We start from the raw sequence: 26,693 nt of genomic DNA on the forward strand, positions 1-26,693 counted from the left end.
TCTGCCCTGGCCGTTGATGCATCCAGGTCATCAGGTCCTCTTGAAGTTGTGTGACATCATTAGGGATTGCATTATACAGCGTGATGAGATTTTACTTGTCACACAGCACCTGATAATGCCTCATCAAGGAGTGTAATTGCCTCCTACTCTCCTGAAAAATTAAGGGGATGAATGTGTCCATGAGCCCAAATCAAGGACTGCATACGTGACCCCTCTAGAGCCCCTACACCCTCACCAGGAGGCCTTACACAAAGCCGCTCTGTGAAGTGACCAAGAGCTGCATTTTGCCTCGGGGAGCTTCTGCCTGTGCTTCCTGCCTGGGAGACACAGCTGAGCCTCTCCCCTGTTGCGCTTTTTGGCAGAATCAATGTAGGTCTTCCCTGCACCCCAATATGGAACAATGCCTGTGACTACCCTCCACCTCCCAGCAGAATATCCTGCTCTGGCCCCTGAGCCTTTCTGAGGCATTGTTTGGCCGCTGCAGAACTCACCATGCCTTTAATTTGCAGGGAGATATGCTTTTGTCTCAGTTTTTCATTTAAAATCAATAGGATAGATGAGAACTAGGAAAGCCTGTGTTGTATAAGTGACCCCTAACCCTGTAAAGGTCCTATTTAGATTGAAGGAGTTACCCCAGTGACCAGTGGCGGGGACCAAGAGCTCAGTTCTGGGAGAGGAGAAGGTCCAGTCCCTGCTGTAAAAAACAAAAGGCCTGTAAAGGGTTTTACAGGCCCTATAAAGAGTGTCTCAAACCCTCATTTGCTCTTGACTCTGAACTCTTCCTCTTCTTCCCTCCTGTGTCAGTCAGCAGGTTTCTTCCCACAGTCTCCCCTTCCATTCCCACCCACCTCCCTTTAACAGCTACCTCCTCAGTATTCTCCAGCTTGCCTTTGGGTTCTCCTCTAGTCCTTCTTACTTGTGGCTGCTTTTCACGATCTTAAATATTTTGTGTTCCCTCCGCTGACCAAAAACCACCTTTGGTCCCTTACTGCTACAGCACAGAGTCCACATTCTTTGGCCTAGAGTTCATGGTTCTCCAGGGAGAGTGAGCCCAGGGTGTAGCTTCTATACCTGGCTTTCTCTCGCATCTTCTACTCTATTTTTTCTGGCTCCAGGCAATTCCTTCACCCACGATTTTGCTCCACACTTTGGTTTATACCATTTTTTTCCTGTTGGAATGGCTTTCTCAATTTCTTTTTGTTGCAATTCCACCCTTTCTCAAAGGCTTGCTCATTCATTCATTCAACACATTATCTGTGTGGAGCCTGTTGTACACCAGACATTGATCTAGGTGCTGGGTGTACAGAAGTGAAATAGCAAACAAACCCTCAGCATTTGAGGGACTTAGAGTCTTAAGGGGAGAGACAGATATTAAACAAGCACAAACAAAAATATTTCACAAATGAAGATAAGTGCTCTCGAAGAAGAACATAGTGCTGTGAGGGGTGGGAAGTGGGGTAAGCACCATTTAGATTGAAGGAGTTACCCCAGTGACCAGTGGCAGGGACCAGAGAGCTCAGTTCTGGGAGAGGAGAAGGTCCATTCCCTGCTGTAAACCCACCTTTGGCTGTTAACTCCTCAGGCACCGGTTGGCACTATGGGCATTGCTGATCTTGTTTTTTTTGTGCTTGGCCTGTCTCCCTAATGAGATCAGAGACATTTCAGGGGTAGTAATCACAGTTCATTTTTGCAAGCCCTTAGGTTCCCTTTCCCAGAATGGGCACTTAGAAATGTGAGCCAGTGACTAAGGACCTCAGATGTTGGAGGTCCTGAGTCCTTAAAATGTCATGTCCACTCCAAAGAGCTCAAGGTTTGGATTGCTAAAGACCTTGCCACGCTTGGGCATAGATCTCCTTTTCTTCTCGAGGGAAATAGAATAATTAAGTCCTTCTCCATCTCAACCTTAAATTTGAATTACCTTTTTCATTCTCTAGTAATAAATAATAGCCCTTTTGCACCACCACTGAGGGATCTAGAAAATACGTGGTATAATCTGCTTCACAGATGGGAGCATAGAAATTTATGGGTTTTAGGAGAGGTTTATTGCTAATGTTTTGTGAGGATTTCTCAATTTGATAGATTAGCCCTCCCCTTAATATTTTTTAAGTTGAAAACGTTTTACCAAAACATTCTGACTTTGAAAGGGAGGGCTGAATTTGACATTTAAATGCCAATATAAGTTTTAAGCTAACTCCATTTACTGCCTGCCCTCTCATACATAAAATAGTTAACATTTATAAAGAATGTTGAGAACAGAAGCCCCCTTGGAATTGTCACAGTGGATGTTACAACCCTTTCTGCTTTCCAGTAGCATATATTTAAGTCAAGAACAAAAATAGGTTTGGCCTGTTCTTGGCCCTTAATCTTTTGAATTAGATTGAGAAGAGAAAAGAACCAAACCAGATACAGGATATTTCAGTTGAAATACCAGCTTCTGCCCAGGTAGCTCCATCTGTCCCCATAGGTCTCCAGAAGGGCTTGCTGCGGTAGAGTGAATGCATAACGAAACAAACCCTTAGCTGAGTCCATGTGTTTAAAGCCATTTACAGGCTTTATAGGCACTTACTCAATAGAGCAGAAGAGTTAGCATCTCTGACATATATGAATGCCAGTGGAATTGATTTGGCTAAAGAGAAAATTTCCCAAAGCCCATTTTTTAAAAATCAGAAATATTGGCTGCTGATCTAGAAATAAGATCCTTGATGAGTCTCCCCTGTTGGGGTATTAACCCAGAGATCTGGCCATGCTCCAGTTCAGATAATGCTGTTTCTCTGTGCTAAATTCCTCCTGAAGGTTCAATTAGATTTGGCCTTTATTCATCCTGGGCAATGACTGGAAAACTGCCAGTTTCTAAGGCCAGAGCTTAGCGATGGATGCATTTGTTTCACTGCCGACAAAGATTTCAGTTTAAAACGTCCCAGGCCCTTGAGGGTAGAAACAGAGACTGATCTCAATGAAGAACAAGTCTATTGGCCCTCTCGCTGAGATGGGTTAACATCTCTCTGGGCTGTGGAAGGGGTTCGCTTGCCAGGATGGGCCTGAGCAGGCTGGATTTTGCTGCCTATTCGGACCCCATTCCTGGGAGAGAGGTCTACTAATTTAAGTGTTTTATTTGAAGTCATCAGTGGTGTTACCACCCGCAGTTCCTTTGGTCAGTCATTACACAAAGCAACATTTACTGGGTCTTGACATAGCCTGTGGAAAACGCCACCTGCATTTGGGGAGCATTGTGTACCCCTGCCAAGTTTGGGGACACACCCTTTACTGAATTTAGTTTAGACAATGCTTCCTACTTGGATTAATTAAAATATATTTCCAAGCCTTTGTAGGCTTCGCATGACTTGGGTCATTGCATCATTTGCTAAATTTTATGTACTATGGTAATTGTGTCTGTATTTCTTCAGTGTTGAGCTGAAGAAGGAAATGCAGCATCGTAAATCTGATGGGAGCTTAGTTAGAGGCAGTCGAATCTACAAAGGTGAGGGCTCCACATTCAAAGAAAGGAAGCCTGAGCTGAGAGTGTGACTGACCCCTGTAAACTCACAGAAGGACTACAGAGGCCAGTCACAGCCCTGTTCCCAAATCCTAGAACAACGAGGGAAAACGCAGATGCGGAACCTTAAAGGTGGTGTGTTAGAACAAATAAAGGAAAGCGCTCACTTTCCCCGGGTGGTAGTAAGTAAGCCTGTGGGACTTACTCCCCGGTGAGTAGGTGGAACACGTTGGCTCAGGAACTGTCTCGCCATGAGTAACAGGCGAAAAGGCACAGGCTGGCCTCCTAGGAGCCCCGTTCCCAGCCGCACTGCCAGTGGCCATCCAGACTGGTTGTTACAGGATGCCAGCTGTGTGTCAGACGCTGTGCTAAGTGTTGGGTGCAGGGGGCACAGATAAGGACACAGCTTTTGCTCTTCGGGAGCTTCCCTGAAGGACGCGGGGGTGGCTCCTGAATTCTGTATAAGGAGGGTTTGGGGGCAGTGGTCTGATTGGAAGTAGAGGCTTGTCTTAATGATATGCTTCACTGTTTTTACTTAAGTTTTATGTGTTAGATCAACAAAAATCATTTCTAAATATGCTTCTCTTTGTACCTCATGTGAGACTAAGAAAATCTTAGTTGTTTATATATAAGAGAATCTTTCCTTTGGGTTGGCTTGGCAAGGGACTATTGAGATTACAGGTGGGTAAATGTGCCCCAGTCCCTGGTGCCCCTCCTTGAGGCTGCGTTGCTGGACTCCATTTCCACCTGTTTAATCTTAATGCCACATGCACATATGGGTCTTAGGGTGGTGGTTTGTTTTAATGAGTTCCTTTCTACCTCAAGCCCGGCCACATACCGATCAGAGGCTGCCAGCCTGGGTCTGTCAAAGATCAGACAGCTTCACCTCTCTTCCCAGCCCCACAGTTGATTTGTTGGTGATTTTGTTTTTTGTTTTTGTTTTTGTTTTTTAAAGATTTTATTTATTTATTCATGAGAGACAGAGAGAGAGAGGCAGAGGGAGAAGCAGGCTCCCAAGGAGCAGGGAGCCCGATGTGGGACTCGATCCCAGGACCCTGGGATCATGACCTGAGCCGAAGGCAGACGCTTAACCATCTGAGCCACCCAGGTTGGTGATTTTGAACAAATGATGGTCCTCCCTGGTAACAGTTTCTCCTTCTGTAAAATAAAATAAAAGAGAAATGTTTCGGCAGGTTCCCTGTGGAACCTGGAAGGTCAGTGCTTTGCCTAGGACGCATCAGGAGATGCGTTCAGAAGCCCAGCCTCTCGGAAATACGGTGGTGTCATCAGTGGCTGCCCTTCACAGGCGGCTGCCCCACCTCTCCCCCCTCGCATCCTGCTTTGCATTCGGAGCAGGAAAGCTGTTAGCACAAGGCTCATTTAAAGCCTCAGTTGAGGAGGTTATCATAGCATCCTTAATTCTAGTGAGCGGCTCCAGTTTTCCCCTCAGCAGCTGGAGTGATTAAATGTCATACTGTATCAGGGGAGTACCAGTAAGAACATGGATTTCATGCTGGGTGCTTCCACATTCTTTGGTTGGTTTGGGGCATAGTACTGACCTACCTTGGCAGCCCCTTTAATTCGGACATTCGTTGAATTGAATGGGACTGACCGGCCAGAGGATGTCAGGGCCAGGACTGCTGTCAGGGCTTCACCTGCCCTGTCACAGTCGGTCTGCTGGAGCAGCTAACATGTTGCCCACATTTCTCGTCACGCTGCCCAGACAGCCAGGCAAGATAGTTTAGCTTCGAGCCACAGTGCTGCTTTGACCCATTGTAAAATGTCTGAGCCTGGACAGTTGCCCAAATACGAGTTCTCTCCTTACAGGTTAGTAAACTGAGGCACACAGGGGATGTGACCTACCCTGAGTCTCACAGGACCTTCGACAGGGCCCAGACCTCTGTTGCCTAGCAACATCTTTGGGAGAGAGTGGACGCTGTCGCTTGTTCAACAAATGAGCAAACTCAGATCTCCTGGGATGTGTTTGAGTAACGGTTCATTTTACCTTTTTTGGCTTAAACTGTCAGCCTACCAAATCTCCTGGTTCAGTGACTGATCTAGAGTGTTAGAAGATTCCACCTGTTTTCTTGAAACAAACGATCACCCTTTCTGTTGCAAATGCCAAGTGGAAAATTTAACCTCCTAGTTGCTCTTTCCCTCATTTATGGCCCTTTCAAGCAGTGGTCCTCAAGGTGTGATTACAGACCAGCAGCACGTAGGGACGGGACAGAAATGAGAATTTTCGGCTACTGAGTTGACCCTCTGGGGGTCAAAAATGGCTCTCCAGGTGATTCTGCTGAAGTCTAACAGCCACTGCTTTAAGAGCCGTCTTGGCAGGGTTTCCTCCAGCGTGGGGTTGTATAACATTAGTAATCAAATAAAATGTAATGCAAGTTTTATCTGACACATTTAATATTTCCGTGGTGGTTATTGTGCTAGCGGTAATTAGGCAAATGAAAAGCAGTTCTTATAAGTGGCTATTAGGAGTATTACCCAGGCAAATCAAGTTTTTATAGTTTTTTTATTCCTCTCTTAGCTCTCTAGTACCTGACAGTGGCCATGCTGTTGGCAGTTTCCCTCATTACACACATATACATGCTTCAGACACCCACAGAGATAACACTCATTCATATTCAGCTCTAATTTCCCAATTGTTGTGGTTTCCTGTGACCATCTATCTTAGGTTGAGTTCCCCCCAAAAGCAGGATTTAGATGCAAATCGTTTATTTGGGAGGTGATCTCCGGAAGCACTGGTGGGAGAATGGGGTCGTGAGAAAGAAAAGAAAGCAATAAAGGGTTTGTGATCATGGGGTTACCTCTCTGGGCCCTGGGGCTCAGCCCCGCTGGGAAACTGACAGATGGCCTCAGTTATCCCAGTCGAGGGTAGAGGGGGCTGGGCTATTCACCACCGCCAGTCAGTCTGGGTGAGAGCCGCTCCCTTAGTGGGAAGAGGGGCAGGACGTTACTGCCCTGGCACTTCCAGTCTGCTCAGGGTACGGGCCCGAGGGCTCTGGCGGCCAGCGAGAACCCTCAGAGAGTTGCAGGTACTTGCAGTCTCGAACTGTCTGATGGGCAGGCTCCGAAATGGTGAGTGCCAAGTCCCATCAGCAGTCCCAGGCTTTCTTGGATGCACCCCTCCCCCACTCCCCAGGAGGTCATTGTGGAGCACCACCACTATCCCTCTTGGCACTTATCAGGACAGACCTGCTCCTGGGGTCCCGGTTCTGGAGGGGATGTGGCAGGCAAGTACTCAGGGGCCTAAAAGCAGCTGCAAAGGGTGGTGTCAGGAGGAAGGGAGAGGGTGCTGTGAGAATACTCTGGATCTTAGAGTCTGGGCCAGGGAGAGGGCAGGGTGGAGTAAATGAAAAAATCTGGCACTTTAAGTGGCTGACATTGGGTGTCTTTGGTGAAGAAAAGGAAAAGCAGAGGGTTCTGGGCACTGGTAAGAGGGGTAGAAGGCAGAAGAGAAACTTAAATTTCTTGTCAGCGAAGCCTGGCATGCCCTTTCCCCCAACCCCGAACGGCTCTCTCGACCCGCCCACTCTTGGGTTCTAGTCTCTCGAGGCTGCAAAGGGCCGTCAGAAGCCAGCCAGGCTGAGAAGAAAAGCGGCCATGTGCCAGGCCTCCCTTTGGGTGGATCTGTTGGCACATTGTGGTTGCTTGCCAGGCTGTAGAGGACAGAGGAACCAGAATTTTGCGTTCTTACTAAGGTCGTCCTAACTCGATTCTGACGGGTCCACGATAAAGGGAGAAAATTAAGTACAGTGTCATGTGTCATGGTAGCACTGCTGGGGTTTGGTTACCAACTGCCTTTATTCTGATTATGTCTCTTCTTTTTTTGTGCTTCATTTTCCTTTCTTCTATAAAACGAAGGGGATAGTTTTCATGTTAAAGTTCTTTTCCTGTATTCAGATTTTTTGTTTTGAAATAATTATAGATTGACAGGGAGTTGTGGAAATAGTACAGAGAGATCCTTTACTCAGTACCCTTCACCCAGCTTCTGCCAGTGGTAGTATATTCCCTAACCCTAATAACAATATCAGAACCAGAAAAGTGACACTGGCATAATCCACACACCTTATTCACATTCCACCAGTTTGACGTGTGTGTGTGCACGCGCACGCGCGCACGGTTCTGTGTGGTTTTATTAGCTGTAGGTTCATGTAACCACCACCACAATCAAGATCAGAACTGCTCTGTCACAAAGCTCTCCCTCATACTCCCATCATGTTCATTTCTAAAGTCCTTACTTGCCGTAATGAAAAGTTGGCAACGGTGTAACGTTCCTATGATCCAAATTAGGAGGGAAAATGGCCTACAAACTTCCTAAGTTAGGGACCACTGCCCTGTGTCCCGTTGTAGAAGTGGGCCAGCGCAGTGCTCTGCACAGAAGCTATTTTCCTGAGAGAGGCAAGTGCCCAGGGATGCAGAGAGCTAAGGGTGAGAACCCTCATCTCTCTCTGAGGCCCTTTCCCTTCAGGGTCCAACCTCTGGAGGTTTCAGTATCTTCCACAAAGGTTGCTCCATGTGCTGCCACTTCCCCGACTTGCAACGTCAGTAGCGTATTTCAGCAGAGAGGCAAGAAGCAAGGTTTAGGCCCTGTATTGCCCATCCCGTTTCCTTGGTCAAGTTACTTAACCTCTCTGAGCCATCCTTTCCTTCCTTGCCAAACTGGTTAGGGCACAAGGGCTGAGTTTGTTGATCCTCGTACCACCAGCTGTACTCACTTATTCCCACTTCTGGGAGCAAAGAGTTTTTGAAAAGGAGGTTAGCGGTTTTGTACTTCACAGTTTTGACTAGGGCCATCCTGTTTATTTCCAACTGTGTAGGAGCATATTTGAGATTCTGATGCGTGTGCGTGCACGCAGACACACAGACTTGCACACACATACAGCCTGAGCTGAGAGAAACTTGGGAAAAACAAGTCTCTTGTTGATCATGGTTACAGTGGACACCACACTTCCCTCAGTCTAAACTTATACTTTCTCTACACCAATTCATTTGTTGCTTAAGCCTTTGATTTGTTAAGAGGTAGAATCTTAGAAGACAAGGCTCCTGTACCTCGGTTAACAGTAGCACCAGGAAGCCCCATCTGGGACCCCTGGCCTTTTGCCAGGGACTCTTGGGGGTCTCAACAAGCTTCCACTTCTCCCATTTATTCTCCCTTCTAGACCTGAGGGATTGGCACACCTGTTCAGGCCGCCTGCCCCTGTCTCTTCCCTCTCTCCTCTTAGCCCAGCACTCTGTGAGGAAAGGACAAAGTTTCCCAGGGTCTCCCCAGTTTTGCTGTAACTGAAATAGGCACACAGTCCCCTTTTTACTGCTCGTCAAACAAAACAAAAATGGAAAACTCAGGGGCGAGAAGAAATAGCCAATAAAGAGCCAACAATGGAGATGTTATAAAGTTATTGGAAATATTAAAGCAATAATTGTCCTGGGTCCTATTCAAACATTAATAAACCAGGTCTTTCCTTGGCTCCTCTAACTTCTTCCTCATGAAGTTGTTGTCTTGAGGCTATGGCTCCCTACCTCCTGGGCGTGCACGCAAAGCCCCTAGAGAGTTCTTGACAGTGATAAATGCTTGCAAAAGAGTTGAGACTGGCGTGTTGTGGTTGCTCGGGAATCCTGGTGCAGGCCGAGGCTGGAGATGATCTTTTGGTGGGTGGCCCGGGGATCTCCCAGTGCAAAGGTTTCGCAATGTGGAGAGTACAGCCCTGTCTTTTCTGCCTTTCTTCTCTCTGTATGCTGCGTTTATTGATGGGCTTCCTGAGAATATTCGTGCAGTTTGTAATTGCAAGCCTCCCTTGGTAACAGGCCCAAGAGCGCAAGTCCACAGGGGTTCTCCTGGTGCAGGCGGTCTTCACTGAGACTGTTTTGAAACGGCTGTGTTCATTCTGGTTACCCGGTGTGGTTGTACACTTCAATGTGAAGCTTATCCCACAGTGGTTTCATGCTCCTGCCCATATAGGGAATGGCTTCTCTCAGGAGTCCCAGAAGACATGTGACCCTGCCCTGCCAGCCCAGTGAGAGGCAAGGGCTTATGGCTCTCCCTTTACCAGTGTCCTTTCTTCAAATGCCGGGTCCTTTCCACAGCCTCCCACTCCCTCTGTGGTCAAAAGGAGCCCCTGACCTTGAGCCCTGGTCCCAGAATTTATTGGGCTAATTCGAGGATATCAAGTTGTGCTAGGCCAAGAAAGTGAGATGGCAACTTAAACTGTTTAGGAATACTGACATGGATGGCAAACTCCAAAGAAAAGCAAGGGGGTGATAGCATTTAATCCAAGAGGCCAGTGGCCTCAGGGGAGCATGGAAGGGAGGCAGTGGCCTAGGAAAGGCATGCTGTTTCGTGGCCGTGTTCTATTTCCTACAGCGGGTGGTGGGCTTGTGGATGGGTCATTTCTTACTGGTGTTTGAAATCATAATATTATAAAATAGACCCTTTGGAATTTAAGAAATAATTCTTTTTTTCAAGAGGAATGAACACAGTTGCTTGTGGTTGAGGCCAGCTACGGCTGATGATAGAGGTTGTTGACTGAGGGACTCAGCAGTGAGATAGTGAGGATGCAGCTGGAGGCATCTTAGGTGGAAAAATACCACACATCTGGGCAAGCCACCACTTTCCTCCTCTCGTTTCCTCTTCGGGAAAAAAAAATCTCAGATCCAAGAAAGACGTATGTCCTACACACATCTCTCCCTAAGAATCCGTTAGATGTACCTGCTTTCTCTTCAGGTGTTTTTCCACTGGGTATTGACTAAACCCGCCCAGTGCTTGGTACCTACTAGGAGCCCCAGTGGGAAATAGAAGCGGAGCTGAAGGCGCGTGGTGTGCACATGTCAAAGGACCCAGGGATCATCCTTGGATGATATTTATGTGAGTGTGTTTGCTTTAGTGTAGTACATACAGCCGGGCTGCCTCTGCCCCAAGGACCCTAAAACAAAGACCTTGGACGCAGTCAGTCCAGAAAGGGTGCTGGGAGGGAACCAATGCTTTTCCAACGCTTGCTGTGTGCCGGCCACTCTACCCGGGTTACCGCATTTAATCCCCATATCGTACCTCGAAGCAGGTGTCGTCATCCATATTTACAGGCAAGGTTCAGGTAGGTTATGTATTTTGCCAGAGGGACAAACCAAGGATAAAGCCTTGCTCTGACCCCAAAAACTTTTTTTATGTTAGACTGCACACAGCATGGAGGAGCACAGGTGACTTGAGCTGGTCCTGGACAGAATTATAGGGTGACGATTTGGGGGCTGCAGATGAGGCAGAAACCCACCCGGCTCAGGCTTGGGATCTCAGGAGCAGCAGGAATGGAGGTTGGTGGGTAGGGTGGGGTAAGAGGTGGGGCACCACCATTAGGCCTCCAGCCAGGGCCAGGCATCCCAGGTGCACTGTTGTCCCTGGTCTCAAGCTCTGCCTTCCTACCCAAAAAATAATTATCCTCCATGTGCTTATTCTCACAGAGTATTTCCACATATCTTATCCTCCATGAGTATATTTGGGGGACATAAGGAGGCCATTCCCATCATTTTTTATACTCCCTGATGGGTGGGGCAGGACACAGACTAGTTCCTAGCTCAGGCTTTTTGTTTAGGGTGAGCTTGGATGCCCTTGAACTTCACAACACATCTGGGAGACTTGGAGGACTCCAGTTGCTTTGCCTCCCTGCCCCCTGGTCTGCCAGGGTAGGTAAAGGGTACCATGTGGAGGGGAAGGGTCTTAGTTAACCTGGTGACTCTCTGTCTCTGTGCTCCCCGCTTGAGATCTGGCCTGCCAGGAGTTCCCGTTACCAAGTGCTGTGTGGGAGTGAATGGCAGCTGGAAATTTGACTTGCATGAGGTAGCCCCTGAGTTGCTATATATATTGCTAGAATATAAGAGCCCATGACTTGCTAATGCCTTTGATCTGTTACTCACACAGCCCCTGGCTGTTTGGCCCTGGCCCCTGGCATTGATCAGTGAAAGCGTAGGGCATTGTGCAAACAGGAACTGCGATGAGGAAGAAGGAAGGGCTGAGAGTACGCTGAGATTCATCCGGGTTTGTTTACCAGCCCTCAGTGGAGAGGCTTTTCAGGAAAAAGGAGCCAGAGAGGGGTTCTGTGTCTCTGGTAGTTGAGACTTATTTGAACACGAAAGCAGTTTGTGAATTACGGCGCAGGGGGGCTCACAGTATCGGTGACGGGCTAGTGTTTATCGGGCGCTGCTGCCAGGCCCCCACAGGGGCTTTCTGCATGGACACTTGGGACGGGGGTTGTTTGGTTAATTACAAACCTCTGTTAAAGGAGGAAGTGATTTTTAAAAAGAATACAAACATTTTAATTTCACCCCGAACGGATAGGTGTGCATGCCAGTGTTTCGATGTGGAGCTAGGGCCTTTTCTTCCCCTGTCGACCTGCTAATCTGGAGTTCTCTGTCCACTATTTATGACATGAATCACGCCCATAAAACATCATTGGTTAAAACTTCCAGTTTGAGTTTCTTAAAAGTAAAGCAAGAATTTAGCCACTTGTGAAACAATCTGAGTACGGAATCCTTTTAGAATGTTTTATCATTTATTTCTCCAACGACACCTAATCCAAGAGCACGTTTTTAAAAAATGATTTCTGTTATTGAGTCTCCTCAGAGCATCTCCTTGGTTGTCACAGAAACTGCTGTTTTTGTGCTTGTTTCATCGTTTATGTAATGTTTAATCAAATGTTCTGTTTTCATCAACAAATATACAGCCATCTTAAACAGTTTTAGAAATGATCCCAACTGATTCTTGGTAAGCGGAATATCCAGTGGGTAGAAGCAGAAGACCCGTGAGTGTGCTCAAGAGAATCGCCTGGGAATGTGGGCATGAGTCCCCTGAGGGAATAGATGGTGTGCAGTTCGGTCAGCTAGCTAGAGGTCATTACCGGACTCTCGAGCTAGGTGTTGTGATCTCTGTTACAGATGGCCCTGCTGATTCCACAGTCTGCCTCTCTTACTGCCTGCTGACTCTGTCCTGCAGGAGCTCTCTCAGAGGCCTGGGGCTTGACGACAGCACCACAGCCTCTAGGCCTCACCTCCACCTCTGCAGGGCTGAGTTGAGACCCTGCTTCCTCTCCTCTCTCTCCTCTCTCGGGTGTTGTCGTGGGTCCCCCTGTGTTCTTGCCAAGGAGCTGCCTTCTAGAAAGGCGGCACCTCCCTCCCATGAAACGTTTTGTCCTGAATGGAGAAGCAGCCTCCAGCTGAGTGTCCAGGAAGTGAGCTATTGTTCCCACAGCACGTTCTAAACATTTTCTGCCAGAAGGAAGCCCTTTCCCTCTGGTTTGTCCTTTTTTTTTTTTTTTAAACAAAACAAAACAAAAAACAACAAAGGAACCTAGGTTTTGATTAACTTGTTTTTAAGGTGGAATTCTGTTTATTTTGGAACCAGATGAATGTGAATCATGAGTGCAAACCCTTTCTAATCTCTAGAAATTGAGGGGAGCAAGAGAGTAGGACTATGTCGGCTGTTTGCCTGGTATCGGTGCTCTTACAAGGACCATAGACGTTTCTCAGGGTAAGCAAGACTTCCATCTGGTCAGGTGGGTTCCAGAGTGAAAACTAAATGACTCTTAGGTTCAACTCTGTTTTTCCAAGGACTTCATTTTGAAATGTTCCTTAGTACTTTCTGCTATGGCCCCGGGACATGGCAGGGACACCAAAACTTCCCAGTAACAGGGACAGACAGACATTGCCTTTGGAGAAGAAGCAAATCTCATTTTCTGTGCTTACAGTAGCAAGAAGCTTGTCTTCACCTATAGGGTGATGTCTTTCAGGGAACGGATGAGTCACACGAAGATCCCACGTCTTTTAGATAGTGCGGAGCTTGATCAAGTGTCATAATCAATGAACTCGTCATCACAGCTCCCTCTGGGAACCAAACTCTGCCCTAGGACTTCTTTTTTTTTTTTTTTTTTAAGATTTTATTTATTTATTTGACAGAGAGAGAGACAGCGAGAGAGGGAACACAAGCAGAGGGAGTGGGAGAGAGAAGCAGGGGAGGGAACCCGATGCAGGGCTCGATCCCAGGACGCTTAACGACTGAGCCACCCAGGCACCCCTGCACTAGGACTTCTTGTACATTGTCCCACAACTTGACAGTGGCCCTGTGTTATATCTTCATGTAGCCTTTGAAGAAACTGAGGCCTGAAGAGGGGTCGAGTCATTTGCCCATGGCAATGATCCCATGAGTGAGGAGTTTTTCCACACTTAATAGAAGAGGAAATTGAAAGAGAAGTTAAATGGCTTATCTAAGGTCCCACAACTAATTTTAAGAAGATTTTAAAGTCAGGTTTTTTTTTTATTCCAAAGTTCCAGTTCTTTCTTCTACTGTGCAGACCCTGTTCAGTGTTCTCAACCCCGCATATTTGAAATTGTGCTTTGAGCTTTAATAGAGTAGAAGCTAAGCCCTAAATAAGCTGGACAGCGTGAGTTACAAAGATAATGAATGAGTCGGGGTGCCTGGGTGGCTCAGTCGTTAAGCGTCTGCCTTCGGCTCAGGTCATGGTCCCAGGGTCCTGGGATTGAGCCCCACATCGGGCTCCCTGCTCCGCGGGAAGCCTGCTTCTCCCTCTCCCACTCCCCCTGCTTGTGTTCCCTCTCTCGCTGTCTCTCTCTCTGTCAAATAAATAAAATCTTTAAAAAGAAAAAAAAAAGGTAATGAGTTGGGCACTAGTCATGTATTTCTAGGACTCTGACCATGGACATTATTTAGCTTCTCTAGCATTTGGTTTCCTCCTCTATAAAGTGGGCAGAATCAGAGCTCTCTCCTGGGCTGGATGTGAGGATGAACTGAACCACTGGGAGGACACTCAGCTGGTGCCCAGTGCAGAGTGTCCCACTGACAGAACCTGGCCCCAGAACCTAATAACCCTGGAAAGCTCAAGTGATAACATTGTTGATCAAAAGCAGTTTCCAAGGAGAAGGGTACCTTGCTGTGAGCACTTGGATTCAATTTTCAGAAACGATGACCTCCCGGAGTAGGAAAGGGATAATTTAATAAGCTCTCAACACAGTCCACCCACCTTTCCCTTGTTCCCTCGGTGTTCTGAGGGTGGATTTGATCTCATTTTATTGATTTCAGTCTATAGAGGCTACAAGCCCGTTCTCTTAGCTGAGTATTCTAATGCGCTGCTTACCATGCTAAAGTAAGTCACCAGCGGAGGGATCAGTGTCTTTTGAGTCGGATTAATACGAACCAGTTTCCCAGGGTTTGCTCATCCCTGGGAACACTGATAATTGAGTTTTCAGACTGTCAAGACTGGGGTTAGCCTGGGTTCCAGAATAGAGAAAGCCACACCACAACAGAGAAGCTGTGCTGAGAGCCCTTCACCGTGAAAGCTTGGTGACACGGAATAATGGTGAAGTCAGCTTTCCCACATTCCTTTCTGTTTGTTTCCTTTGCCTGCTGGGCATGTCTCTGCTTATTAGCATGTTGAGCAGAGTTCATTACAAATGGTGAAACTCAAATCAGTGTTGATCTTAAAATTTATTATTCTCTGAAAGATTTGATCCTGAAAGAAGTATTTTCCCCAGTATTTTATTATGAAAATTTTTGAACATGCAGAAAACTTGAAAGAGACTTGAATAGTGGCTACCTATCCGCCACCCAGAGCCTAGATTCTACAATTGCATTTTACTGCACTTGTTTTATTTCATATCTATCCATCCCTCAGTCCACTTAGAAAACGGTTATTTTTTGATGCATTTTGAAGTAACTTGCGGACATCATACATTTCATCCCGAAACAGCTTAACCTTGCATACTATTAACTAGAGTTTGTTAGATATCTATTCATAGGGTTTTGGGGGAAGAGGCGGTAAAATCTATACAAAGTGAAATGCATAAGACTTAACTCTACCACTCCCTGAGTCTGTGTGACCCAAATTCCTATCAAGATGCAGAATATTGCCATAAACCCAGAAAGTTCCCTTATGCCCCTTCCCAGTCACTCCTTACCACTCCCTTACCCCCAACAACTACTCTTCTGAAATTTTTCCACCTCTCTAGATTAGTTTTGCCTGTTCTAGAACTTCATAAGTGGAATCAATGCAGTATGTGTGCTTTTGTGTAAGGCTTATTAAAAAGAAAACCACAGGTCCAAAATGGCATCCCTTAGGCCAAGTCACCAGACTGGGTCTTAATTAACCTAACCTAATTGCACTTTCCACCTTCCCTAGAAATGGACCCTTCATGGGTCATTCTGGAATTTTTCTGGTCAGCACCAATTAGGTAATCTGTCACATTCCCCAAAGAAAGATGAGGTAATCTACCTACTAAGACCCGTTTGTCCCCAAAGGAAGGTGAGCTCACCTGAAATAATCCTTTTTTCTGTTTTTGACTTCCTTGTCCTGCCTTTAAAATCCTTTCCCTTTCTGTAGCTCTTTGGAGCTCTCCTCTACTTGCTGGATGGGATGCTGCCTGATTCATGAATCATTTAGCAAAGCCAATTAGATCTTTAAATTTACTCAGTTGAATTTTGTTTTTTAACAGGCTCATCTGAAGGATTTTAACTAGTGCTTTATAATGAATTTTGAGAACTCTGTCAACTTCGTTTATCCAACTTCTTCCTATTTTGTAACTTCAGAGACAGGAGTGGTAAGCTGCAGAAAAATCTCAGGGCAGCTGATGGATACGGATAGTGTATTTCTTTAATATATATGTGGTTTTTTGTGGTTTTTTTTACACCTTAAGTATATGTAATTTGGTGCTCCGAGTTTTACATCTGACTCCCCTGATATTATGAGGCAGATGTTCCCCTGCAGAATCTGAGGAGCCAGCAGATGTGGGGCCCTTTCCTGGGCCACACTGCTGAGGAAATGCATTCTGAATGGACATTTAGGGTGTCTTCTTTGGGCTGGCTTAATCCATAGCCAGGCTGACAGCACAGCCAGTACGCCTCTGTGCAAGAATTGGAGCGAGGGAAGGTTACTTGGTGGCGGTGGTGGTGATTGTGATAGAAAAACCAAGGCAGGTCCACGAAGCCAATTGCCCGGTGTGCCAGAGAACCGCAGCTTCCCTGAGGTGTGTGTCCTTCCTCCGCATTCCTCCCCGCTCTCCGCAAACAAGCCTCCTCCTGGATAGAAAGTAGATTGCGTACATGGGAATAGAACCTAGATACATAATCCTCATTAATCTTTCAGATTCTTGTCCCACTTATTAAAGCCAGTATTTGGCACATAACCCAGAGTTATGTGGCAAGCAATAATAAAGTTAATTGGAATCTAGGTCTCCCAACTTTTTTCTTCTTTCAGCAGTTTCTGGGGGCTTAGAGTTAAAGATTGCCTGGGTAGCAAGCTGCTCTAGGGGGAGAAGGGCATTGGCAAGGGTTGTTGGCCCAGAAGGTCTTCCTCCCTGTCAAGGTGCTGCGTCTGGAGCATGCGCCTCTCCTGGCCAGCTGGGAGACGTGGGGTGGCAGCAGCTTCCAGGGGCAAGGCCCAGTCAGTAAGCCAAGAGGTGTGTGAAAGGTAAAAATGAGGAAAGAGGAGGGGGTTGGGGGACTCAGGTGCCATGGGGAAGCAGGAGTGTCTCTGGCTTTCCCCTCTCCACCAGCCTCACCTGGGGCAAGCACGTACCGGCTTTCCTGTGAGACCGTCAGCCTCACAAGCACAAAACACTGCTCAAACAACCACTTTGTGGTTCTCCCAGCCTGGGAGAAAGCGGGGGATTCAAGTGGGGGGTACAACCATAAATACAGCGGCAATCTGCATGCCCCCTGTGATGAGACAAATCAAGCCCCCGCCAACAGTGTGCTCTGGGGAAGAGAAGTTACTCATTGTTAACGGAGCTGCCGCCGCAGCTTCAGCCTCCTCTCGGCCTCGGAAGGCCAGCCCTGAGCCTGTTGGCAGACATTGATTCATTCCCTGCGCTCTTCTCTCCTCCCCCACCCTCTCCTGCCTCCCTCTCCTAAAAGCAGTTGACAAGGTTAGAAAATGAGGACAAATAATTTACTTCAATCCATCTCTGTCTTTCCCGAGGCCTTGTGCAATTTGCTCGGGGGCGGGGGGAGAGGGAAAAGAATAACCCCAGACCCTGGTCAGTGACCCTTTCTCAAATGTGGAATCAAAGCCCACTCTAGGCCGCCAGTCTGTCTCCTGCGAAGAGGCAGTGAAGACCGAGGTGGTGATGAATTCTTACGTGGCTCCGGGGCCCGGGAGTACAGCTGTCAGCCGGCTTTAGGGCTCCTTGCCCAGCCGGAGGAGCCAGCCGACTGGCGCGTCAGCGGTCGCCTGATGGCCCCGGGCACAGCAGCCAGAGAGACTGAGTGGTTAGGGCTCAGTTCCTCAGCCCTGTGCTCTGAGGAGTGGGGAGCACGGTCCAAGCAAGGCCGTCTGGCCAGAGGAGAGGGTCTGCCCCTTGGTACCCTGGCGCAGGGAGCTCAGGCTCCCCAGGGAGCAGGCTCGGCCACCCATGGCACTTCGCGGAAGTGAGAGGTGTGCCATCGGCAAGGAGTTTGGGATTCTGCCCTCGGAGGAGGGCTCCAGTCCCCTCACCTGAAAAATGGGTTAACGTGTTTGCTTGGCAGCGAGTTGAGGCTCTGCGCGGCTGTTGCGGGCAGGGGCCAGCTGGTGGGTGTAGGGTGTGGGGTGGCTTGCCAGCAGTGCAGGGACGTTGTAGAACCCAGACTGGGGGCCAGAAGTGTTGGCTGCCTTTCTTCCCTGACTGTAGTGGTGAGGTGACTAGCCTCATGTGGGCATTTAACAAAGTCTAGCTGTTCTTCTTTGTCACCGGCCACCTCCAGTGGGCCCGCTCTGCCTGTGCATGGCACCGTGTGGGATCTAAAAGACACAGTATGAATCAGGGTCCTTACCCTTAGTGGTTCTATAGTGTCTGTGGGACACATCATAAAACAATGAATCAGGGAAGTCACAACGCAAACCAGAGTGTGTTTCTTGGCCAATAAGGTATTAAGCATTGGGGTAGAGAAGGAGAGGTAGAAGGGTCTCTAGCCCTGGCGGTACAGGCCCAGGGGGACTGGTATGTATTTTCCAACTGGTGGGAGGGAGCTCCTAGGGAGCTGAGAGCTCCCCAAGCAGCAGAAGGAGGATTGGAAGGGAATGCCTGACACCAAGAGCCAAATTTAGTGGCTGGTGAATTGCAAAAACCTCTCCCTTCATGTTCCCATTTGCCCCAAAAGAAGGTAGGAGGAAGTGATCCCTTTCCCTTCCTCCTCCCCATTAGGCCCCCCTTACGGGCATCTTGACCAGACTGATTACTGCTCTCCCAATATTTGGCTACAAATTGGAGCCCCTGAACATAGCCATTGCTTCTAACTTCTGGAAGGGAGGTTTCATATAGGCCTTGATGCCAAGTTGCACCGGGGCTCGTGGTTCTCCTGTGGACTCCCTGTGCCTAAAGAAGTGTTTCTGCCCCCAACAGCAGTCTTCTCCCTCCCCTAGCTCCTGATAGCCAGTGAAAAGACTAGTGTAATCTGACTTGTTCCTAGAAGCCAGGATATAGTGATGGGGAATGGAGGCCTCTTTATCTGTATACAAAATATCACCTCCCACTGCCAGCCTTTGAGCACCCGGGAGCCTGTGTTCTGAACAAGTACCTGTCAGCAGACCTCAGCAGCAGTGTCTTGAGTGTTTGTATTTGTTCTTGTTCTCAGCCAGATGGGGAATATGTTTTATACATCCGTGGTGGCGCTGGGAGGGGAGAGTCTAAATAGGATAGCCCTGAATGCAGTCTGAAAATGGAGTATTTCCAAGCATTTTTAAAATACATGCATCCATTATGGTGATAAATTTCAGGCCTTACTTTACCAAACACAAACAGAAGTTCCCTATAGCATTTATGTGAAGTGCAGGATTAAAGTACGGGCATTGTCCGTCTCTCCCCCAAGATGTCACTGACCCTACACAACAGAAAAGAGAACATTGAACTGTGCCCTTCCATGACATTCCATCTGCCTCTTTCTCCCCTGAGATGCAGAACATTTCTGGGAAAACAGCCTAATCAGATTGGTTTTTTTAACTCAAGCCTAAATGGTGAAACTACACAAAGTATATAGATCAGAATGGTATCTGTTTTCTCTGACAGCTCCTCTTTGTCTAGACTGAAATGACCGACCATATTCTGTCTCTGCTGGTTCTGGGCCATGGAGGGTGTGGCGGAGACAGAAGATGAGCTCCAGCTCCTCCCTGTCTTCCAGGCCCAGGCTGAGGTGCTGGGCAGGATCACAGCCCCAGGCAGCCCAGTGCTTACGGTGTCGGGCCAGGCACCTGCCAGTCTCTGCCCACACAGGACGTCCTCATTGTGCTGGGTTGTAAGCTGTCCATTGACTGCCGGGTACTCCTGGTTCCTGTACAAACTAGAATCTTCTCAGCGTGACTTAGCTATACAGTTCACAGGACAGCAAAGCATAGTGTATAGTTTCCATGAAACAGTTGTGAGTGTCCTTGTGCACCCTGCCAGAGGGTGGGCTGTGGAAACATGGGCTGTTCCTGGCCCTTTGTAGTTGGTGTGAGGGTGACTCCTGGGGCAGGCAGGAAGGAAGGAACAGAGCAAAGAAGCAGCAGGGTGTTCAACTCTGTTCACTCTGATTTCAAAAGGCCCTTTGGTAAAATCTCATGAATTGGGCCAGGAGATGTTGATTGGTTAGGTCCACTGGGGCTTTGGGTGTTGGGTGATTATGAGTACAATGAAACATGTACTGTAGGTGACTTGACTTTATATGAAAAGCTACCTTGGGGCTTGGGGTCATCGCCCATTTCAGCTCTTATCCCCCCCTTGATACGCTGCATGGCCTTGGGAAAACAGCTTTTCCACTACTGGCTCTGAGTAAATGGAAACGCCCCCCGCCACTTCCTTTCATTCATTGAGTGAGTTGCCTGTTTAACAAGAGCCAGGCCCAGGGGGTAAAATGGCAAGTAAAACACACTTTCTTCCTACCCTCCTGGTTCTTACAGTGGTGATTCTCCCACATATACTCTCTTTGGCCTGAAAGACGGATCCATAGCCAGGTGGAACCATTCCAGGGATAGGACCCATCCTCCCCTCCATGTAGGAAAAAGTTTTCTCACTTTGAGCACCTTACTTTTTTTTTTTTAAGATTTATTTATTTATTTGAGAGAGAACATGAGCAGGGGGAGGGGCAGAGGGAGAGAGAGAATCTCAAGCAGACTCCCTGCTGAGCATGGAACCAGACGTAGGGCTCCATCTCAGGACCTTGAGATCATGACCTGAGCCAAAATTAAGAGTCGGACACCCAACTGACTGAGCCACCCAGGTACCCCTGAACACCCTATTTTTCTCCTATAAATATAAAGTAGGACAAGGAAGGCACATCAGCAGGTATGTAGGGAGTGCCTGCTCTTTGCCCAGCTCGGAGGCTTCTGTGATCTGAATAATCCAGGCTTTGGGACCTGTGCACTGATGTATCCTTCAGTGCAGCCGGGGGTGGGGGAGCAGCTTGGCCTGGAAGGGAAGAGCTGTCTGCAAATATCCCTAATCCTTTCCTGAGGAAGAGGAGGTGCTCTAGGGGAATAACCAGACCAGTGGGTTGAAGTTGGATAAAAAAAGGTTCGAATGTATAAAAAGACAGATGTTATAAATTGGTGCTTTCTGCAAATAGGGCAAACTAACGGGGAGAGTTAGCAAGTGCCCCATCTCTGGAAGACCTTTAGCAAAATCGGACATGGGGTTGGAGTTGGGATTATATGACCTGTGGGGTCCCTGCTGCGAACTCAAGATTTTGTGCCTGGAAGAACTGTCAAGAGAGAACTAGGATTTATCCTACATATACACTTGTACGCATGTACAAACATGTCTGTAGAACAGTGTTCGTCATGGCGCTGTTGAGAATGCGAAAAGATTGGAAACTACACACGTGCCCACCAGGGGACTGGTTAAATAAATAGCCACACACTGGATGACACACCTCATCTCATCCATTTAATAAAAAAAGAATGTTCTTATGAACTGTGGAAAGAACTCCAAGATGTATGATTAAATAGAGAAAGGAAGATGCAGAACAGCATATATAGACTGCCTCTGTCAGTATGGGGGTAGGATATCTTCATATGTTTGCTCACTGCAACACATCTAGAAGCATACTTGAGAAACTGGTTATACTGGTTGCAGACAGGAGAGCTAGACAGCTGGGAGACGGAGATTCTCCTCTGAATAACCTTTGTACTTTTTGAACCTTGAATCATGGAGATGTAGGACTTGTCACAGAATACAAGTAAGAATATTTTTTTTAACTTTAAAAACAACAAGGTTTTACTAGTTGGAGCTCTGAGGCAAACAGAGGGGAAGTGGAAAGCAAACGAGCCTTTGACTGGGCATCTGCTGTGAGCCAGGTCTTTGGCCGGATGCTTGATGGACGGGCTACTTTTAATCCACACAACAGCTCTTTATAGGAGGCAAGACGCATTCCCATTTTTGTAGATTTAACACTGAGGCTGGGAAAAGACGGAAGTGCTTGCCTGTCCACTTGGGTGGGGACTGCACCAGGCTGCCTGTTGAAGGAGGCAGCTCTTGGAATGGGGCAGGGCGGGGGGCGGGGAGGAATGTGGAGGCCAAAGAAAGTGATGTGCTAGGAAGGGAAGGAGAAAGGCATTTTCTTCAGGGGGCGGGACAGACCTGCTGTAGCGTTGCCCACTTCTGTGCTGGCCTCTGCGCCGTGGGGCCAGTAAGCAGAGGCACACCTCCGCTTGTTCCACAGGTCAGCTGTGTTGTGTTTCTCTTGGCTGTTGCTGAGCTCAGGGATGGAGTTCCCAGTGCGTGTTAACAGGCAATCAGGTGACTGCTGGAGCCGGCAGGCATTTCTGTGGCCGGAGGAAAATAGCCACAGCTCCTGGCTGCAAAGGGAAGGAAGTGTTCTTCTGCTGGGTGTCAAATGCGCCATCTTTGTCTGCCAGCTGGAGACTGGATGGAAAGTTGGTGGTGGTGGTTTTTGGTTTTGTTTTTGTTTTGATTGTCAGACCCAGGCTCCTTACTTGCACTTAGAAGAAAACACATCCAAGCTCTGGTACGAAAGGTTCTCTTTCCTTTTTTTTTTTTGGAAAAAGAGCCATGAATGAGCTCATTATCGCTGCAACCCAAAAGAGGAGGAGGAGAGGAAGAGAAGGTGGCTGCCTCCTTACTGCCCTGCCCTGCCCCTGGCCAGGTTTCCTGGAGTGGGGGGCTTGGCTCTGGCTCAGGGTGACTAAAGCCAGATGGCTGGAACAGGTGGTCCATACAGGGGGCAGTGCTAGAGTCGTTGGATGCTTCGAGACCAGCTTGCTCTGCTACGATCCGGAGGAAGGATACATTTCTGTACCTTCAGGGAGTAAAAGAGTCTCTGATCAGAGTTATATGCCTGCCTCACTTTGACTTCTACGAGGCTCCCGTGTTCAGGTTCTCTGCTTGTCTCAGCTCTCAAAATTGTCCTCAGCCCTCAGAGCTGGCAGCCAGGCAATATTAATTGTCTGTTGAAAGCTAGCATTTGCCAGGCACTGCTCTAGGCACTTGGGGTGTCGCATGGAACCAAGTTGGCCAAGTCTCTGCTCTCATGGAATTTAAATTCTGGTGTGAGCAGTGAAATGTGCCAGGCCTGGCCTGCTGTTGCCCCCTGTGCCCCGTCTCTGCTGGGCTGGGGGAACTGCTGCAGGGTGCGATACATAAATGCCTCGGAAGGAAGATTCGCCCGCATTTCCAGCAGCTGAGCACAGGTGGTTTCCCACTCCCTCTCCTCGGAGACTGTCTTTCGCCCCCGTTGGGCTGTGGTCACAGAAGGGCCTTTCTTGATCTGAGCGGCAGAGAGTTCTGATCCGTTGCAGGTTGGTGCTGGACCTTGGAATTATCTGGAAGAGACCTGGAGGGCCTCCCCCACCCTTGCACCCCGCCGTGGGTGCTAATGGTGAGCTGGCAATGTTTAACCTGAGCCTGACAACCTCTCCTTTTTGTTCCTCTTTCTTCCGTTCCAGATTGAGAAAATCATGAGCTCTATTGGCGAAGGGATTGACTTTTCTCAGGAACAGCAGAAGATCTCAGGTATCGTACCAAGCAGCCATTTTCCCTGTGGAACACAGACCTTTGGCTCCTTTCTGGCTCAGGTTTTTTGTCCTCTGACCCAGAAGACAGACATGTGGTGGGTGAGAGAGGTCAGCCTCAGCCCACACCATGCTCCTGCAGTTCAGAACCTCAGGTATCTGTATGGCGCACCGAGCTGTTATTTTAGACGGATTGGAGGGGAGTTGCATTTTAGGCCCACCTATTAGGAAGGTTTCGTTGTTTTTTTTAAAGTTAATGGTTGTCACTTATCCATAATTATGTCTGTAAACATAGGCTTTCTCGATGGGCTTAAATTGGAGTGCACCTCAGTGCTGGTCTGTCCCACTTCCCAGACAGCTGTGGCACTAGCCCTTCGTGAGAAAGTAGCTCGCGTTTGCCTGCTCCATGCTGGTAGCAGAGCACTGGGTCGGATCAGTGGGGTCAGACTGTTAGCCTGCGTCACCTGGAGGGGGTGGCTTTGTGCCCCTCCTTATGTCTTTTTCTGCATTTTTCCATTTACCTAGTTGCTCATCATTTTTACTCCAGATCACCCCTACTCTGGGCATGCTTTTCTTTTCAAAGCCCAAGGGTGAGGTCGGCCTCAATTTCCTTTGTTTGAAGTGGGCACCTAGAGAGGCCATATCTGAGCTGTTTTCCTTGATGATAGAATTGTGGTTGTGTTACTTTTCTCAGCTGAGGTGACATTTCTAAAGGTGCCTCTTTGCCGGAGCAAGTCTCATATCCCTTCCCCCAAGCATCTGCAGACCCCCTGCCACCAGAACTCCCAGGCTGAGAGCAGCTCCATGGGGCTTGGCCTCTCCCTGTCATTGAGAAATGCCTCTCTAACTGAAGGGGTGGGATTCCCTGCTCATTCAGGAGGCTCCAGCCCGGATTGGCCTCCTAGCCCAAGTGACACCTCTAGTTGCAGCTCGGGGAGAAAGTTGCTGCTGAGGCCGCGGTGCTTATGGAAAGAGCATGGGCTCTGAAGCCTCAGCCCTGGGTTCAAATTCTGCTTCTGGATACTTACAGGTCTTGGGCGAGTCACTTAATCTCTGTGAGCCCGCAGTTCCCGAGCTACAACATTTGATAATAGTACCTACTTCATAGGTTTGTTGGGAATGAGTACCAGATACAAAAACTTGAGCAAAAGAGGTAAATGGTAGCTCTGCTCGTCTTTTGTCCATGAAATAATTACTTAATCGTATTGAAAAACCTAGAGAAGAGGAGCATCTGCTCCCCTGGCTTGTCTCCCTCCACCACTCGTCCAGCTGGGGTCCTGGAGCCCCCTCCCTCCAGCAACCTTGTTTCCCTGGCTCCTAGCAGAGAGGGCCCAGCCCGGTGTGGTCCATCTCTTTCAGTCTTGGCTCATGCTGGGGTCTGTAGAGGTGGCTTTTCTGGCTAAGAGTTTGTGGCTCTGTTTCCACGTGCTGGCTCCACACTCAGATAAACAATCTCACACTCTGTTGTGTGCGGGCTTTATCAAGAGTCAAGTGTTTGTTGGGAATAGATGCTCAATACTGAGACAAACACCGTTGCTAGTTTTCAAAGCTGTGCTTTGGGGACAGTCAGGAATGGGATCGATAGTTCAGTTGAAGCTGCTTTCTGCTTCCCTGTACCCCTCTATGTCCAAGGAGCGCATGTGCTTGAGAGTGTGGGTCAGAGCAGGCCATTACCTCTCAACTTTGGTAAATTAGGAGATGTGGCAGCACCTCTGGAAAACACATTTCTGGAAGAGCCCTTCTCCTTCGGGGTGGTGACACTGAGCTCTTTCCTTGCCCTGTGGGTCCCACCCACCATTCTTACCCCCACAGACCCGTGTGAGTGGTGAGAGGTGGTCTGGTTACCCCCCTGCGTCACTGGATCCCAGCATACAGCCCTGTGTTAGCACCGCTGAGTTGAGCCATCCTCCATACAGCAGCTTAGGAGAGTCCAGGGTGGGCACACCCGTGCCGCAGAGAGGCCCAGCCCCCTGTGTCTGGACTGCTGCCAGGCCAGGAAGCATGGAGAGAGTAGACTCAGCTCTGCCCCTGAACTCTGTCTTCCACCCGATGGGTTGGGAGGGGGCTTTCCCCAGGACCTCGGGGAGCACCAGCTTTCAGCTCAGACGAGAACAGAATTCTTGCTTACTTTGGATAGTCAGTAGCAGGGTCCAGATTGTCCTTAGGTTTCTGGCTCTAGGAGAAGAGGCTTGGGCTCTAGCATTGCCAGCCTGGAAGGAGGAGGAGCAGGCCTTCCGGCAGGCAGCCATTAGCTAAGCACAGGATTGCTCAGTGTGACTGGTTTCGCAGAGGATCATGTCCTGAAGGGCGAGACCCTACGTGGAACTGGAGTCTTACTCTTGTCTTGGGCCTTGGGACCCTGAGCTTCCAGCACTGGAGCTAGTTACCCGAATCCCCAACAGACAGGTTTCACAACTCATTCCACTGTCAGGGGTCCCGGAGGGGGAGCCTTCCCACTAGCCCGGGCCTCTGGCTGCCTTCAACAAAGGCCTGTCTGTCAAGCAGCGGAAGAGATCACTTGATTTCATTTGCTAAAGCCAACCGTTTTAGCTGTTGAGTAGCCGTTCACTGCAGGCTCCTCTGGGGCCTGATCTCCCTGCACACAGAGCCCCCTTCTTCACCAAGGCCAACTACAGTGTGTTGGGCTATAGGCATCCCCCAGCACGTTTAGAGGGTGACATGTGGGCCCTGGGTCTTTGTCTCTACATGTTACATTTTCTGTCTTCACAGCTGTACTTGGGGTTTGGGCCTTTTTCCTTGGTGCCTCCCATCCCATGCCCTCCTCTAGATAGTGAGGAGCCTGCTCTGGGCCTGGTGCTTCTCCCCTGGGTTCCGACGGGCCCAGGGAGAAGTCTCTTCCCAAGGTGTTGAGTACACTCGCTCACCTGAGGAATATTAGGTGGACCGTCTTTATTTCGTCGCTTGTTTTTGTTATGCCCCAATGGCTTGTCCTCTTGGCAGGGAGGCACAATCTTTCTCACGTGGTGAGTGGGGGCGCGGGTCACTTCACCTGTGGGCTGTGCCCTCAGGGCTGTGTCACTCCTCTGTCCCCTTCTCTGGCTGTCCTAGAAACTATTGGCCCAAACTGTAGGAATGTGCCTTCTCTGTCCCCGATAAGCTGTTTCCAGCCCCTTGAGCTGCAGGTAGAGTCTCCCCATCTCCGCCTTTCATACGTATGTGTGCTGGCTGACATGAGATGCCGGGGAACCTGTCATTTT

General features: G+C 48.6%; 1 protein-coding gene across 11 annotated transcripts in view; it reads left to right on the forward strand.

Moving 5' to 3' along the window:
* Positions 1 to 26,693, forward strand: part of ANKS1A (ankyrin repeat and sterile alpha motif domain containing 1A) — a 184,322-nt gene that overhangs the window by 128,270 nt on the left and 29,359 nt on the right. For all 11 annotated transcript variants that reach the window (XM_064597489.1, XM_064597482.1, XM_064597481.1 and 8 more), the window contains one exon: positions 23,410 to 23,476. In XM_064597489.1, the coding sequence (XP_064453559.1) occupies positions 23,410 to 23,476 (67 nt within the window). The remainder of the gene's footprint in view (positions 1 to 23,409; positions 23,477 to 26,693) is intronic.

The sequence above is a fragment of the Mirounga angustirostris genome, unplaced genomic scaffold, assembly GCF_029215605.1.
Source record: "Mirounga angustirostris isolate CCGP_5_RB_7025 unplaced genomic scaffold, mMirAng1.0.hap1 SCAF_8, whole genome shotgun sequence".
In the NCBI taxonomy this organism is placed as follows: domain Eukaryota; kingdom Metazoa; phylum Chordata; class Mammalia; order Carnivora; family Phocidae; genus Mirounga; species Mirounga angustirostris.